Source organism: Plectropomus leopardus, chromosome 16 (assembly GCF_026936395.1).
Source record: "Plectropomus leopardus strain MGB_pleo_1.0 chromosome 16, ASM2693639v1, whole genome shotgun sequence".
NCBI lineage: Eukaryota > Metazoa > Chordata > Actinopteri > Perciformes > Serranidae > Plectropomus > Plectropomus leopardus.
In genome coordinates this window covers 24604453-24619016 of record NC_142191.1, presented here as the reverse complement: position 1 = coordinate 24619016, position 14564 = coordinate 24604453, and the positions used below count along the sequence as shown (strand labels likewise).

The window sequence follows — 14564 nt, the reverse complement described above, 5'->3', positions numbered from 1 at the left end:
TATCACTTCTGTTTTTATGATAAAAAGTCTATTTATTCCAAAATAGTGGGTTCTGTTGCAGTGTGAAATGAACTGCCTCAACCATACCTGGATCCATTCGAATTTACTATGCTTTATCGGCAGTAAAAATACATGTTAGAAAAAAATTCTGAAAGTTTTACTGGACCCTTGGTAACAATTTCATGATAGTCAGTGCAGTCCTAACAGCAACATTGCCTTGTCTTTAGTCAGATTCCTATTTTAATTCTGGTGATATGGGTGCACAGCATTATGAATTTGTGCCATAAACACATTTTACACAGAATTGAGGGACTTGTGCACCAAAATACTGCAAAGACTTATACTGTGAAGCAGCTGCAGGAAGTGTTGACCTTGCATCAAATTTGGCTTTCAAGTTATGGCTACAGTTGATATGTTCTGCAAAAGGTTAACAGTCTATCGTCAAGACTCAAAAAGAAAACAAAATAGGTTAATAAGAGAGGGAAATGAATTCATGTTATTTCTTAGTGATGGACTGAAAATTTTACTAATCACAACACCCTTTAGTGACATTTGTAATCTATGGAAGCCCATGGTCCATTTAAATTTAATTTAACCTTTTCTATTGTTTTAAAACCCTGGACTGTCGCCATGTAAGCTCTCCTGTCCGACACAAATTATCACAAAAAAATAAACCCTTCACACTCAACATCTTGTAAAATTCATCTGTTAAATTAATGAATCTGGCAGGTGATTCTGATTTTACATTTTTCCACACTGATGTACTTTGGCAGCCTGAGGAGCAAACTGGCAGGTGACTTTTGTGATTTATCAGCCACTGTAGCTTTTGAACCACAGACAGGTTCATTTCCCCAGCGTGTTTCACAAATGAGGCCCTCTGTGCCAGAGGCCAGTCTAGTTAGCCAACCTGTGGGCCCTGCTGTACAGAGAGCCTCATATAAAACATTATTATTATTATTCCCTCCCTGGGAGCTGGTTATAGCCGCTCTGAAAACTCATTTCCCTCTCCTCTTGTCCATGTGAATACCTCCTGATAGGGAGAGGGAAGGAGAAAGGAACAATAACTGCATTTCATATGACGGGGAAATGAATAATTTCAACTGCGTGTGTGCGCGCAGTGTGTGTGTAAATGTGTGCGTAAATGTGCCGTGTAGGGTATTGTGTGTGTGTGATTGGGCGTTGTGATACACAAGGCGAGCACACAGATTGGAGCATCGATCTTGTTTCCTCGAGAAGTGAAAGAGAAAGAGAAACTGAGACAGAAACTAAAAAATGGAAAGAGAGATTCAGTTGCAAAGAAAGTTGCAATAAAGATTCAGTACATGAGTTTGGAAAATCGTCTGTCTGAATATTTTATTTTGCCAGTTCATACTGTAACTGTTTTTAATGTATGATCTCTCCAAAAGTCCAATTTAGTCATTCACACTGGCGCATGCTCTCTTACACAGTCTGGAAATCATGCAGCTAAGGAAATGCAAAAAAGAGATTGGACAGAGTGAGACAACAACATTAAACCTGTTATTCCCTTTACCACCCTGTCTCTCACACACATACACCATCTCCACACAGACACTGAAAACAATCAGGTCTGATGCTGGAAGTTCATCAGCTCATAATGAAGAATGACTGCAAATATTAAGATAAACTGTAATATTGTTGCATTAGAGCTTGGTTTTTCAAGCATTACAAACACAGAAATCACTCACTGATACAGAAAACACATCTATGGGACAACAACACTTCCTGTTATGGTCATTTCCAGGTTCATACTTTTATTTTGGTAGAGCATGCTTTAATGTTCAAAAAAAAAAAAACTTTACTTTCATCATACAGTCTGTGTTAAAACATCCGTATTTATCCTGTGCCACAAACGCTCCATTCTGGGTGCCCGAAAAAGCCCATTCTGCTCTGATGGGCCAGTGTTTCTGGGACTTTCTGGGACATCTCACACTTTTAACCCCCCACCCCTTGTGTTTCACATTAGTCCTGCCCTACTGTGCTGTGATTGGCTAGTACTCATTTAGTTCAGCAGTAAATACTAGCCAATCCCAGCACAGTGGGGCAGGAATAGGCAGAACACATATGGAAAATAAAATAATGCCAGTGTCTCTACACTGTCAATGTAACCGGTGAATGACTGTAACAGAATACAGAAGCGCTTTCTACCACAAAAAAAAAAAAAAAACACTTAGAAAAGTTGCTAAATCAAAATCTTCACATCTGGACATTTTCAAGCATGAATATGATAAGAGACAGTGGAGATATAAACATCAACAACCAAAATTGCATGTTTCCCTGACTTTAGTGTGTAGCTAAATGTAGCAGCATAGACTGCGTAACATGAACACTTGCAGAAGCGTGCATGAAGCAGATAACCATATTAAGAAATTTGTCACAAGCCTACATCAGCTTGTTTCAAAAGTGAAAAAAGACAGCTGGAAACAGAGTACTCAGAACAGTCTGGAGCCTGAGGTTTTCCATCACAGGGATTACTTTTACACACATTTACATCATTATTTGAAACTTTGGCCATGTTTACGATGAACAACCGACATTGTATGACTAAAAATAAGGAAAACCATAATAGGCTGCATTTAATTAACACAAACTCATTCATTTTGCCCTGATGTGAGAAGAACAGGATGACAAAATGAAAGTTTGAAAACATTCTGGCTGAACACACAAAGAGCCTTTAGAACCTGACAAACTGAGGACTGATACATTTTCTCACTTAGATTTTTTTACTCTTTATCTATCTCTTTAAGTAACCAGTAGCCAAACATAGCTGGCAAGACACAACAAGTCACTGTTATTCTGTTCTACATCTGTCTGTATATAGACATGAAGCAAGTCAAGGACAAAACCATCAGTGTGTTTTGAAGTCAGTGTTGTTCATGTCTCAGACTCCCACCCTCTGGTGTACATGAAATTAATAAACAAATATGGATTGTATAAATATGTACAGGCAAACACAGATAGCAGCATCGGGTAAAGTCCTACAGTGCAGTGTGAGTTCTCTCGTATGTGTATATATTGTACGGTAATTTATAGAGCAGATACCAACAAAATGCAACAATCCAACAGTCAGCTGAAGTTTGACTGCAGTCAGCTGTAGTGTCAAGTGTTAATGAAGCACCAGAGCTAACAATCTGCTGAGACAAATGGACGGTTTTGGTGACAAAGTTCTTATTACTTAAAAGGCAGGGTCTTCCATAAAATAAGTGTCATTTCTTGACTCGTGTGATATCTAATCATTACTGGTCCACTGCACAGCACATCCTGCTTGAATTCTGATCAAACACCTGCTCACCTGCCCTGGGACGTCTCACATCTGTCCATAACAGAAAGAGAGAAAAAAAGATTAAGCGAGGGAGAGAGCGAGAGAGAGAGAGCGGCACACACAAAGAGGCAGAGTGTCCTTCACTATTCAACGAACCAACAGATTGTTTCCTCTCATGTTTGGACTTCTGAAGGCAGAAACTCCATAAAGATCCCCTGCCAACCTGCCTGAGGACACAGGCACTCTCCAGCCACACTGCTTCAAAGGCTCTCCAAAGGCTCTCTCTGTGTGTGTGTGTGTGTGTGTGTGTGTGTGTGTGTGTGTGTGTGTGTGTGTGTGTGTGTGTGTGTGTGTGTGTGTGTGTGTGTGTGTGTGTGTGTGCGTGTGTGTGTGTGTGTGTGTTCTCCCCTCCATGCAAGAAATACCTTTTTTCTTATATGCAGATGAGGGTGTGATCCTGCATATAAGTGCTTCTGTGTGTGTGTGTGCACACACACATGTGCATGTGCAAACAGGAGAATCGTTTCTTGTACAGGAAGTAGTCGTCCTAGGTAAACAGGAGTGCAGGCTAATCCTGTGGGAAATGGGAACTCTACATTAGCATTTGAATAGCGCCACAGTGCCACAAGTACTGCTGACAAAACTAACACGCATCCTCAGTCATGGCTTAGATTCGCACACAAATACACTGCACACACCATACTCAGAGCTGAAAAGGAAGATTTTTTATATAGCGGTCAGAAATATGTAGCTTGTATGTAGGATTCTTCACAGAAAAAAAAAAATCACTATCTGCTGTTTGTTTTTGACACATTTGAGGTTTTCCATGGGAGGTTTCATATTTACACACCTCTGCACATGTTCACCTGCAAGCTGTCTGACACAGCTACAGGCCACATTTACATGCACATAAATAATGTGATTACACTGTAATTAGGCCAATAATGAGGGTAAGAGCCCATGTAAACAACATCTGATTACGCTGGTGTCTGGATGAAAACCTTGCTTTTCCAAATGTTATTTGTGTTACTGTGCAATTATGATTAACAGTTTATCGAAACTTCAAGGATAAAGGTCCACAAAGTGACAAGTTTCGGCATTCTACCAGTAACAGTTTGTAGAAACTCAGGGGTTTTAAATGCATTTTGGCTGAACTCTTTGATCAGTTTGGGATTTGGGGTCATAGATCCTTTTATCGAAAAGTCCCAGCTTTAAAAAAAAAAAAAAAAAAAGACAAGCATGCTTTGTTTTCATGTTTCATGTACCTTTGTATTAAAATATTCCATGTGTCCTTGTGAAATGTGCTCTGCTTTATGTAGAATATTGCTGGTCTGTTGGATTTCATGTGTCTTTTGTAGCTGTCATTACCCCTGCTCTTGACTGCATTTGAAAATTGGCAAAATGAATAAACTGGCACATTTACAGAAATGTCTTAATGTGCTCTATCCCTGTAACTTTTAAAATATACTATGTAGGATTAAATCTGAAAAATACAGAGGTAATCCCCTCAACCATCACTTATGACCCACTAGAAGTGTGTGAAGGTGTATTTTACTCCAGAGACTCCACTCTCCCTGGATTTTCTTCTTATTTTCTGTGTTCAGGACATTCATGGGTGTGTACTCCCACAGCACTCAGGTGAGGTCAAGGCTTTTTAAAAAGGTAGACTTTACCTCTCACTAGGCTAGTGTGTTTACCAACAGTAACTGACAACCCTGCAAACCAGTGTGTGGCGAGACTCGACTCGCCTCTGCTGCATGAGGAGAGCAAAGAGGAGGACGTTTGTAAAGTTTCTGTGTGTTCAGCTCTTTTGTAGCCTCTCACTGAATCTCTGTGGTTTGGAATTTAATCCCTCTTGCTTGTACTTCAGATATCTGCTTTATTTTAATGTTTTATGTTAATGTTCAGAAATCTGTTAAGTTGCAGCCACTAAACACAACATTTCCTTATTTTGCAACTTCACAATAAAAACATTTACATGACAAACTAACGAGGGACTTTTATTGTGAAGAATCTTTGGGAAATAAAATGTGTTTATCACCAGACTAGCAGAATTTTGTTAGCTGCTTACGAATACAACGGAGGAGAATGAAACAGCCTCAGTGAGATGACGAGCTACAGATAACAGGCTCTTACTGCATCTCTGCAGTAACACCAACAGGTGAACTTCTTTACCTGCCTGCTGTGTGATGGAAAAACATACACACACACACACAAAAACAACAGGGCAGTTTAGCACTCTACTTACACATTATCACCCGCAACAAGCCCTACTCAGTTAAAGACATGCCTTTGAGCAGGTAGCCCTTTTGTAATGGAAATGGAAATTTCTGCAGCGCTTGCCTGGCTGGGTCAGTCTTAAACCGAGTAATGCCAAACCACACCACTGATGGAAAGTCTCTCTTTCTGTGCGTGGGAGGCTTCCAGTAGCATGTAAACACTGGTGTGCAGAAACCGTGAGCTCTCATTGGTCTTGCACGAGTGTGCATGCGTGAACGCCCACTCTAGAGGCAAAGGCAACAGGCTACAACAAGTCAAGTCAAGTCAAGTCAGTTTTATTTATATAGCCCATTATCACAAAACAAGGTTTGCCTCAGAGGGCTTTACAGTGTACGACATCCCTCTGCCCTTAGACCCTCACATCACCCAAGGAAAAACTCCCCAAAAAGAACCCCTGTAACGGGGAAAAAAAAGAGGAAGAAACCTCAGGAAGAGCGGTAGAGGATAGTGAGGGATCCCTCTTCCAGGACGGACAGACGAGCAATAGATGTCGTAAATAGCAAGTGAAATACAATCATGGCAAAAAAGGAAAGAGAAAGAGAGGGGGGGGAGAGGGGGGGCACAGAACAATAGAAACAGATGCATGTCAAATTACAATAATGGTAGGTGTGAAATTAGTAATTGCTGTCTATGATGATGTTGATAGAGATGATAACAGTCCCATGCATATGTGAAAGGGAGTTGTCCAAAGGCAAGATCACAGCATCGGCGCAACCAGGACCAGACCACGATCAGGGCGAGCGGGGGGCACAGAATCAGTACAGCCACAGCACGAGCACAAGGCTAACAATATGACACTGGTGACATTTTTCAAAACAATCTGGCATGGCGGGGCTTCAGGACATTTGGATTACTGTGGGTAAGCAGTAAGGAGACATTTTGTGGTTTTATCATGTTTTTTATATATATTAAAATATATATTTGCATCCTGGTCACCATTTGCAACAGTTGTTTGGAGGATGAGTGCAACGCCGAAACTCCAGCAGTGTTTTGTGTACTATAAAACATCACCTGACTTTCCATTGGCATGAGGGTGCATAGATAATGAATGAATTTTCATTTTTGGGTGAACTATCCCTTTAAAGGGAACTATTAGTAGAGTGTACCATCAAATTTGGAAAAAGAACATCAGGTTTTTAAAATTGAGACCTGCTATATCTCAGAACATTAAAAATATAAAATTGAGCCCCCTATTTTTTGTAAAGTTTAGCTCAGCACACACACCTACCATGTGTTTTTAGAGAGCCTTGCTGTTTTGGTTGAAATTTTTTTCTAATTAGAACTGCATCATATCGCTGATCCTGTTCTAACTCATGTTTGAACAATGTACCAACTCACCAGAAGGGTCCAATTTAGGTGTCTTTTTTATGATAGGAACAGACTGTGTGCATGGTAATAATGATACAAGGCGGTCTGTGCCTGCTGACAGATCCTACAGTTTTACACTGGGTGTGAAAACTGTAGGATTAAGTTGGCATGTCTGTGTCTGGCATGGAAGATCATTAGCCGAGGTGTTTTACAGCATGTGTCCTGACTTGAAAATGATTCTCTCTCTCTCTCTCTCTCTCTCTCTCTCTCTCTCTCTCTCTCTCACTCACACACACACACACACACACACACACACACACACACACACACACACACACACACACACACACACACAGACTGTCTCGCTGAATGAACAGATATTCTCTTATAAGCTTGTAGGCTGAAATCGCACAGAACAAGTCTACACAAGACAAGACAGTTTTTTTCTTCCCTCTTCCTGCTCTCCTTCTGATCGGCTAAGTGGTTGCAGCTGTTTCAACCCCTTCTACTCAAGTACTTTAATTACATTTCAAATTTTATATTTGAGGCATTTATCTGGTCAACTTACAACAAGAGCAACAGCAGATTAAGCTTCAATGCCTGAATAATACACCATTAGAAAAAAAAGCACCTCCTACTCCCACAAAATTAAGGCAGGCCTCAAATTTAAGACAAAACAGTGGCTCATCTTAAAGAACTGTTCATGTCTTGAGAGCTTTGTTCCGACATAATTACTATACTCAACTGTTTTTTTCAACAAATACTAAATTGTGCTTATCTTTATTATAAACTTCTGTGCAGATCAAACAAATGGATGAGCTATTTCAGAGGATAAGTGTCAATTGTGACTTACTGCTAGTGCTACGTGTTCAGTCATGAGAACACCTAAGTCCAGGGGATTCGTCCTCGAGCACCATGAATATGTGTACTTAATGTCATGGCCATTCATCTGATAGTTGTTGGGATATACTGTGTGACCAACCAACTGACTGCCAGCATTGCCAGCCCTAGAAAAATTTGACCTCACCACATTTGCATCACGAGTTGGTATTTGAGTCCAACTTTCTGACTCAGTGTTCAGACTTGTTTCAGGACCAAGCTCTTTTCTTTTAAATAACTGGCTGCCACTGTTCAAGAGTTGGCTACATGTTTCGGAGCTCTGTGGCAGCAGAGAGTTGCTGGTCTGGTCCATTTTGATCCTTTTAAAAACACTGTAGCACTTAAACCTCTGAAATGTAATACATCACACATAAACTCAAACTGTTACACAGACACACACATGCTTCTGACTGCAGGCGATCCTACAGTAATGTGTTTTTATGCTGTTTACTCATACCTCTCTAAAAGCTTTCATTCAGCTTGCATTTGCATTTTACATTTCAGCTGTTTAAATCATCCTCATATTCAAAATGACTCACGTATTGAGAAACACCACCTGCATTACAAGCAACCACTAACAAGGAGCTCAGGGAGGTCAGAGGTCACAACATGCTGCTGATCAATAAAACTAAAAATCCTATATATTAGGAAACTACAAGAAACACAGAGAGCTAAGTGGAGAGCCATCCAATTTTCTTTGCAGTATTTATGTATTTCTGTTGTCTCTACATAAACACTTGTCACTGTGACACAGACTGCTGAATCTCAGTGTGTGGTGGAGCTGAATATGCAGCAACACTACACACACACAAATGCGTTGCACGCAAATTGATGAGCTTTCCATCGAAACATTCTCTGTCCTGATTCCTGTTGAATTCATGCTATTAATAAAATGCAATTAAGTGGGGGGATTGTGTACCTGTAGTGTGGAGGGACTCACAAATAAAGGCATAAATTCTGATTATGGTACAAGTGAATTTTATTATTTGAATGAGCACACTGCTTACCCTCACAGGTGAGACCTCATACTTGGCTTACAATATTTTTTATATTCATTATTTATACTACATCATCATTTTTTATCTCCTCTCATCTTACAAGCCTCCTATAGAAAAATCTCAAAAATGTGTGCTGTTACAGGATTTCTAGTGTGTGTGTGTGTGTGTGTGTGTGTGTGTGTGTGTGTGTGCTAGCAGTTCAATGAAACAAGGTAAGAGAGGCACGATCAATACAATTTATCCCACCAGCCACAGTTAACATGCTGGAGGTCTTTTGCATAACAGACGTCTTGCAGTGCACACCAGGCGCAGACACCAAGCCGGGTCGAAAATGAACCCAATTATCTTCAAAAGCAGCCACAGCAATCTGCTCATGATTTTATACTATGATAGGAGCCCCTATAGTGCATGTATGGGTATATTATAGAGCTAGCACTTAGAGTATATTCAGAGGAAATAAAAAGTTGAGTGAAACATCACAATCTATAGAGCCAGAAATAATGCAGGATTAAATATAAATGTCCTGCAGATTAATGCCCACTGATGCCAAAGATAAAACTAAAGAAAATAACATTTAAAGTTACAATGTAGCAGATTTACTTTAGTTTTGCAATGGGAGCAGACAGAGAAACACTGGAGGGGGGAAATAAGTAAATTTTCCCAACGTAAGTTCTTAGAGTTTGGCACCTTTGGTGTTTGAATTGAACTCCCCTGCATTTCACAAGGAGGTGTACTTTTCGCATCTCTGAATTACTTACAATGATTTAATCTTAAACACTCTAAAAAGTCTCAAAATATGAATCCCTGCGATTTAAACTACTCATCAGTGCCAATTAGCTGCACCTGAGCCAACTACAATTAAACACACATAGTAAATGAACTTCTCCATCATTTACTTTCCTCATTTACATTTTGCTGCTAATTTGCTCCATTTCAAATGTTGCTACATTTATTCAAGACCACTTTTTTCCAGCACTGACACTGACAAACTATCCTTGACGTCTGAAAGAAAACTGCATCGATATCACAGCCAAACTAGAAGTCTTTAAAGGGATGTAAACGCCAAAAAAAAAAAAAAAACCACAAACACTACTGCCACTATAAACTCATCATTGATGCACTTGCGGATGGGTTTACTACAGGAGATAACACCCTGCTCAGACTGCTGTTAACTCCACAGAAACACGGATATCAGGGCATTTTGTCTCTTTCGGACACACGCGCTCAGTTTATGTCGCGCACACACAGTGGGAGAGGTAGTAGTATTTCTACTTCACCTGTTTGTAGGCTGTCTCTCCGCCTCCTGCTACTCCTCCTCCTCCGCCCCCTGCTCCTGCTCCGGTACCGAGCTCCGGCAGCCTCCTCCGGCTCAGCACCAGCAGGTAAACCAGCGCCCCCAGCCACACCAGCACCGCCACGGCCACCGCCAGCCTCCGACAGAGACGCTTCATTTTCCGGTCAGGAGGAGCCGGCGGCGCCCGCAGCCCGGCTGCTGTCAGAAGCTCATTTTATAGAAGCGAGCAAACAAATAAAACAACCAGACTGAACCGGACAGCCTCCACAAACTAACACACACAAGTCTGCCCGGTCCCGCTGACGGTGGGTAAAACACTGACTACACAGCACGCGCTCTCTCGCACACACACTCTCTCTCTCTCTCTCTCCCTCTCTCAACTCAGAGAGGCTCGAGCGCTTCTCCGACACGCCTGACAGCCGTGTGCGCGTGCATGCGTGCATGTGTCTGTGTGTGTCTGTGTGACACTGTGTTTCGCTCAGGGAGTCCTGGACCCTCCTGAAGGTTTGAATGGAAGAGCATGGAGCTCCACCTGCCGACACCCACAACTACTCCAATTAAGTAGAATAGAATAGAAACAGACATGGGAAACGACACTAATAAATTAATCTGCAACAAATCTGACCATGAATTAATCATTCATCAAGTCTTTTTTTTTTAGCAAAGCTGCCAGTAATTCGATCATCTCTATGCACCCCGTCCACGAGAAAGGGAATGCTTATTAACGTGAGCCATAAATTGCCACTTCAAAAAAATAAATTCCCAAACAAGTGCCTCAAATAAAGTCATTTAACAATAAATGCAGAGGGATGGAAACGAAAAATGGAAAAAGAAGAAGATTTCACACTAAAAAATAATAATTGACCCTCAGTACAGGACAGATGTAATGGGTAAACCTTACTCCAGTGTTTTAATTTAAGTGTTATGTTCCTATTACTGTCAGGTTATTGTATCACAACATTGTCTGTTTGTTGGGGTGGTTAATGCCCACAGATACTTGGTAAGATTAACCCATCACTGCCAGTATCAACAGTGATTTGTGTAGACCAAGAGAAAAAAAGAATATGATAAAATGTAGAAATGCAAAAAAAAAATGTGCCAAGAAGAAAGGAGAGAAGGCAGATAAAAAAAGGGGGCAGAGGATGAAAAAAAAGGTGGGGTGGGAAGAAGAAAACATTTTTTTTTCTGTTGCAGTCACATAAGCAGACAACTTGACAAGAAGTTCTCGCACATTTTATCTCAATAAATTATCAGACACATCACGGGTTCCATCTTCGTGTTTTTAATTAAACACGGAACAAAATTGAAACAAAAATAAAAATTACCCTTTATCTAGTGTGAGAAGTGAACCCCAAGAAAAACACTTTACTGTCTTAGTGCGCCATCTAGTGTTTAAGAAAAGCAGCTGTCCTCTTTGTGAACAATATGTGAGTATTTTATACCTCAACAACAATGTATAATGTATCATTAATTATAATCCAATAAAGTAAATCCAGTATAATATAAATTATTCTGAAATAGGCCATTCTGCATGATGAGTACTTTTACTTAAGTAAAATGTGGAACCTTGGTGTTTTACTTGTAACAAAGTTTTTCCACAGTGTGGTCCTTACACTTTCACTTAAGTAAAATATGTGAATTCTTCTACGGTCTTTGATTCCATTTAAATAGATGTGTATTGAAACACAATTTCAAAAAAATATATCCACAGGGCATTAAAAAAAGTAACTCCAACTCAAATATACATATAACCAGTGTACAAGCTGCAATGTCAGGTTTGAGATGTACCTGCAGTGAAAATACAAAAAGTGTCTATTTTCTCTCAGTTTTAGAACGAACACTGAGATTACTTTTACAAATGGAGATTTTAAGACATATTGTTTTAGGTGCAAACTGAAAACCGTTGTGGCTCTGATGTACATCATCAGAGTCATATATATTGTGAGACCTTATAGACAGGTGTGTGCCTCTCCAAAACATGTCCACTAAAATGAATATATTGCAGATGGACTCCAAACAAGGTGTAGAAATGTGAGGTACATGAGCTAATGCTTATATCAGTGTGATACTTTAGTTCTGAATAAATTTTTCTTTGTTGTTGTGGGACACTGAGTGTAGATTGATGAAGGGGAAAGAATTTAAAATATTTTAGCATAAGGCTGCAATATAACAACATGAAAAAAACTGAAGGGGTCTGAATATTTTCTGAGTGCACTGTACTATCAAATGTCAAAGAGAGTACTTAGATATGGAGCATGCAACTTCAAATGCTCTGCACTGGACATCACATGTATACTTAATGTTGATTTGGAGAAATGTTTTACATACCTTTTAAAGTGACTTCTCAGTAGTTTCCTTTCTCAATCAGATCTTCTTCCTCTCTGCGTGTCTGAGTTCATTGGCGCTGAAGATTAGTGGAGAAATCCCCCAGCAGAACAGTGAGCGAGAAGATGGGAGATGTGGGATTTAATTCCTGCAGCAAAAAAGGGCAACCAACAGTCAAAATAAAATAAAAGCCAATAAATGGAGGGTCTAAGACAATATGACTCATTCTAACGCTAGAACTACACATATAGAAAATAAAACTGCAACAACTGTGGTTGGTTGTTTCTGCATTCAAAACTCCACAGAAACTATATTGTAGTGGAAAAAGTACTGTGATTCCACAATATGGGGGTACTCCTGTGCTACTAAAAGTAAAAGTCCTGCATTCAAAATCTTACTTAAGTAGGCTTATGTAAGTACTTTCAGCAAAATGTACATAAAAGAAGACTGACAGGTGAGCACTAAAAACTATTTGTAAATTACAACTGTGGTTTAGCTTATTTTCATGTATCTATTTTACTGAAATTCAAATCTTTCTTTACACTGCCTTCTTTCTTACATATCTTACATTACATTTTTATCTAATACATTTCCTTATCATAAAAGGTGCAATATAAAAAAACGAACCTTGCCTTAAGACAGCTATATCAGACGAACAGCCAGCTAACTAGCTGTTAGCTAAATGACTGAACTGGTCCAGCATTTGTAAATTTTAACTTTTCTTTTACGGTCTTAAGAACCTTCTGACGCTCTGTCCACCGTAATAACCCCGTGAAAAACGTTTACTTACACGCACGTACATGTTTTTATAAGAGGAAGCGTTTTTCTAGCAATTTAGTGAAATAGATTTTGTATGTTAGCTAACGTTAGCTGTTAACCTAGCCTCAGTCTAATTATGCTAAAGAGGATGCAGGTGAGTGGCCCCGCCCCTTTCAGTCAGCTCAGCCAATGAGAATCATTCTGCGTTTGAACCATTTATAGCAGAGCCATGGTTTGAACGTTCATTTACGGCCACAGAAACAGCAGCTGAGGAAATAATCACAACTCACTGTCCATTTACCAGTTTGCTCTGGAGGTTTTAACTGTGATACATGGTAATCATCCACAGATTGAGTTTGCATTTCTGTTGCATGCAAGATGTCAGTCTAGCAGCAGTTTATCATTTACATCAGGCTTTTCATTTTGTGCTACTTTCCTCTTCTGCCACAGTAAATATTTCATATTTTATGTACTTTTTACTCCACTGTATTAATCTAATTGCAATATTAACTGGTTTTAAGATTATGATTTTAGGTATTTTACACAAACTATGATGAGTTCATCAAATTATACTTGATGATGAAGGATGAAACAAATTAAGTTAAAATTTACCATATCGACCACCAACACCATTGTATAATGATTTGATGTTATTGGTACCTTTAATCTGATAATATATGATGTGGCAATAAAACACTTAATGCCTAATAAGTATCTACATGAAACATGAATTATGGTGAAGCTATTTTGTAGAAAACAGCAACATGTAGGTTAAACAATACCCTCATATCCCTTTTTGGGTTCTATATTTTTTAAAGACAGTGCTGCAAATTTCTTTAACACATTTTGGCAGAAACTAAATTAATTCCTAAACTACAAAAAAATGCTGAAATTTAAGCAATTAGAGCTCATCAAGCATTTTATGATATCTACTCAAGCTCCAAACTGTGGCCTTCCATTCTGGGTTACTAGATTTTAATAATTACCAGTATTACAGGCTAATCCTGCTACCTTCTTAGGCCAGTAATCTGGAAAAATGGGCAAATTTTCAAAACTTATCCTTGACTTTCGAAGGACCCATAATTGCCTGGAGTTTTCAAACACATCAGATTCACACTTAATTTAAACATAATAAGCTAATTGGCATACATTTCAGCAGAGGTGGAACACAGGGAGACATTTAAGAAATGTATGTGATAGTGTCCAAAATGTCACACATTGACACACATTAAGAGCTATGTTACATCAACAGAGCTACAGAAAATAAATTTGGTGTTGTGTTATGCAAAAATTAATATATTACACACAACAGAAAAATAACTCTTCCAAAACTTCATTTTTTTTTTTTTTTACTAATTTCATGTCTTTTCGAGGCCTAAAAAATGTGATAGTAAAATTTCATGACTTTTTCAAGTTTACAATGACCGTGGGAACCCTGGTT

The 14564-nt window shown here is 39.2% G+C and overlaps 1 protein-coding gene across 5 annotated transcripts in view; it reads right to left on the bottom strand.

Annotated features, from left to right (window-relative positions):
- The window catches only part of galnt14 (UDP-N-acetyl-alpha-D-galactosamine:polypeptide N-acetylgalactosaminyltransferase 14 (GalNAc-T14)), a 198873-nt gene extending 185573 nt beyond the window's left edge, over window positions 1-13300 (bottom strand). The window contains exons 1-2 of one of the 5 annotated variants that reach the window (XM_088089131.1): window positions 13165-13300; window positions 12368-12512 (exon numbers count right to left, since the gene is read on the bottom strand). Coding sequence is in view for 1 of the 5 variants with exons in the window: in XM_042503819.2 (XP_042359753.2) it covers window positions 10023-10196 (174 nt within the window). In the remaining 4 variants the exon portion in view is untranslated. Of the gene's footprint in view, window positions 1-10022; window positions 10422-12367; window positions 12513-12991 lie in introns of those variants that run through there. The other 4 variants (XM_088089130.1, XM_088089128.1, XM_088089129.1 and 1 more) reach the window with 4 other exon arrangements.
- Window positions 13301-14564: the final 1264 nt, after the last annotated feature.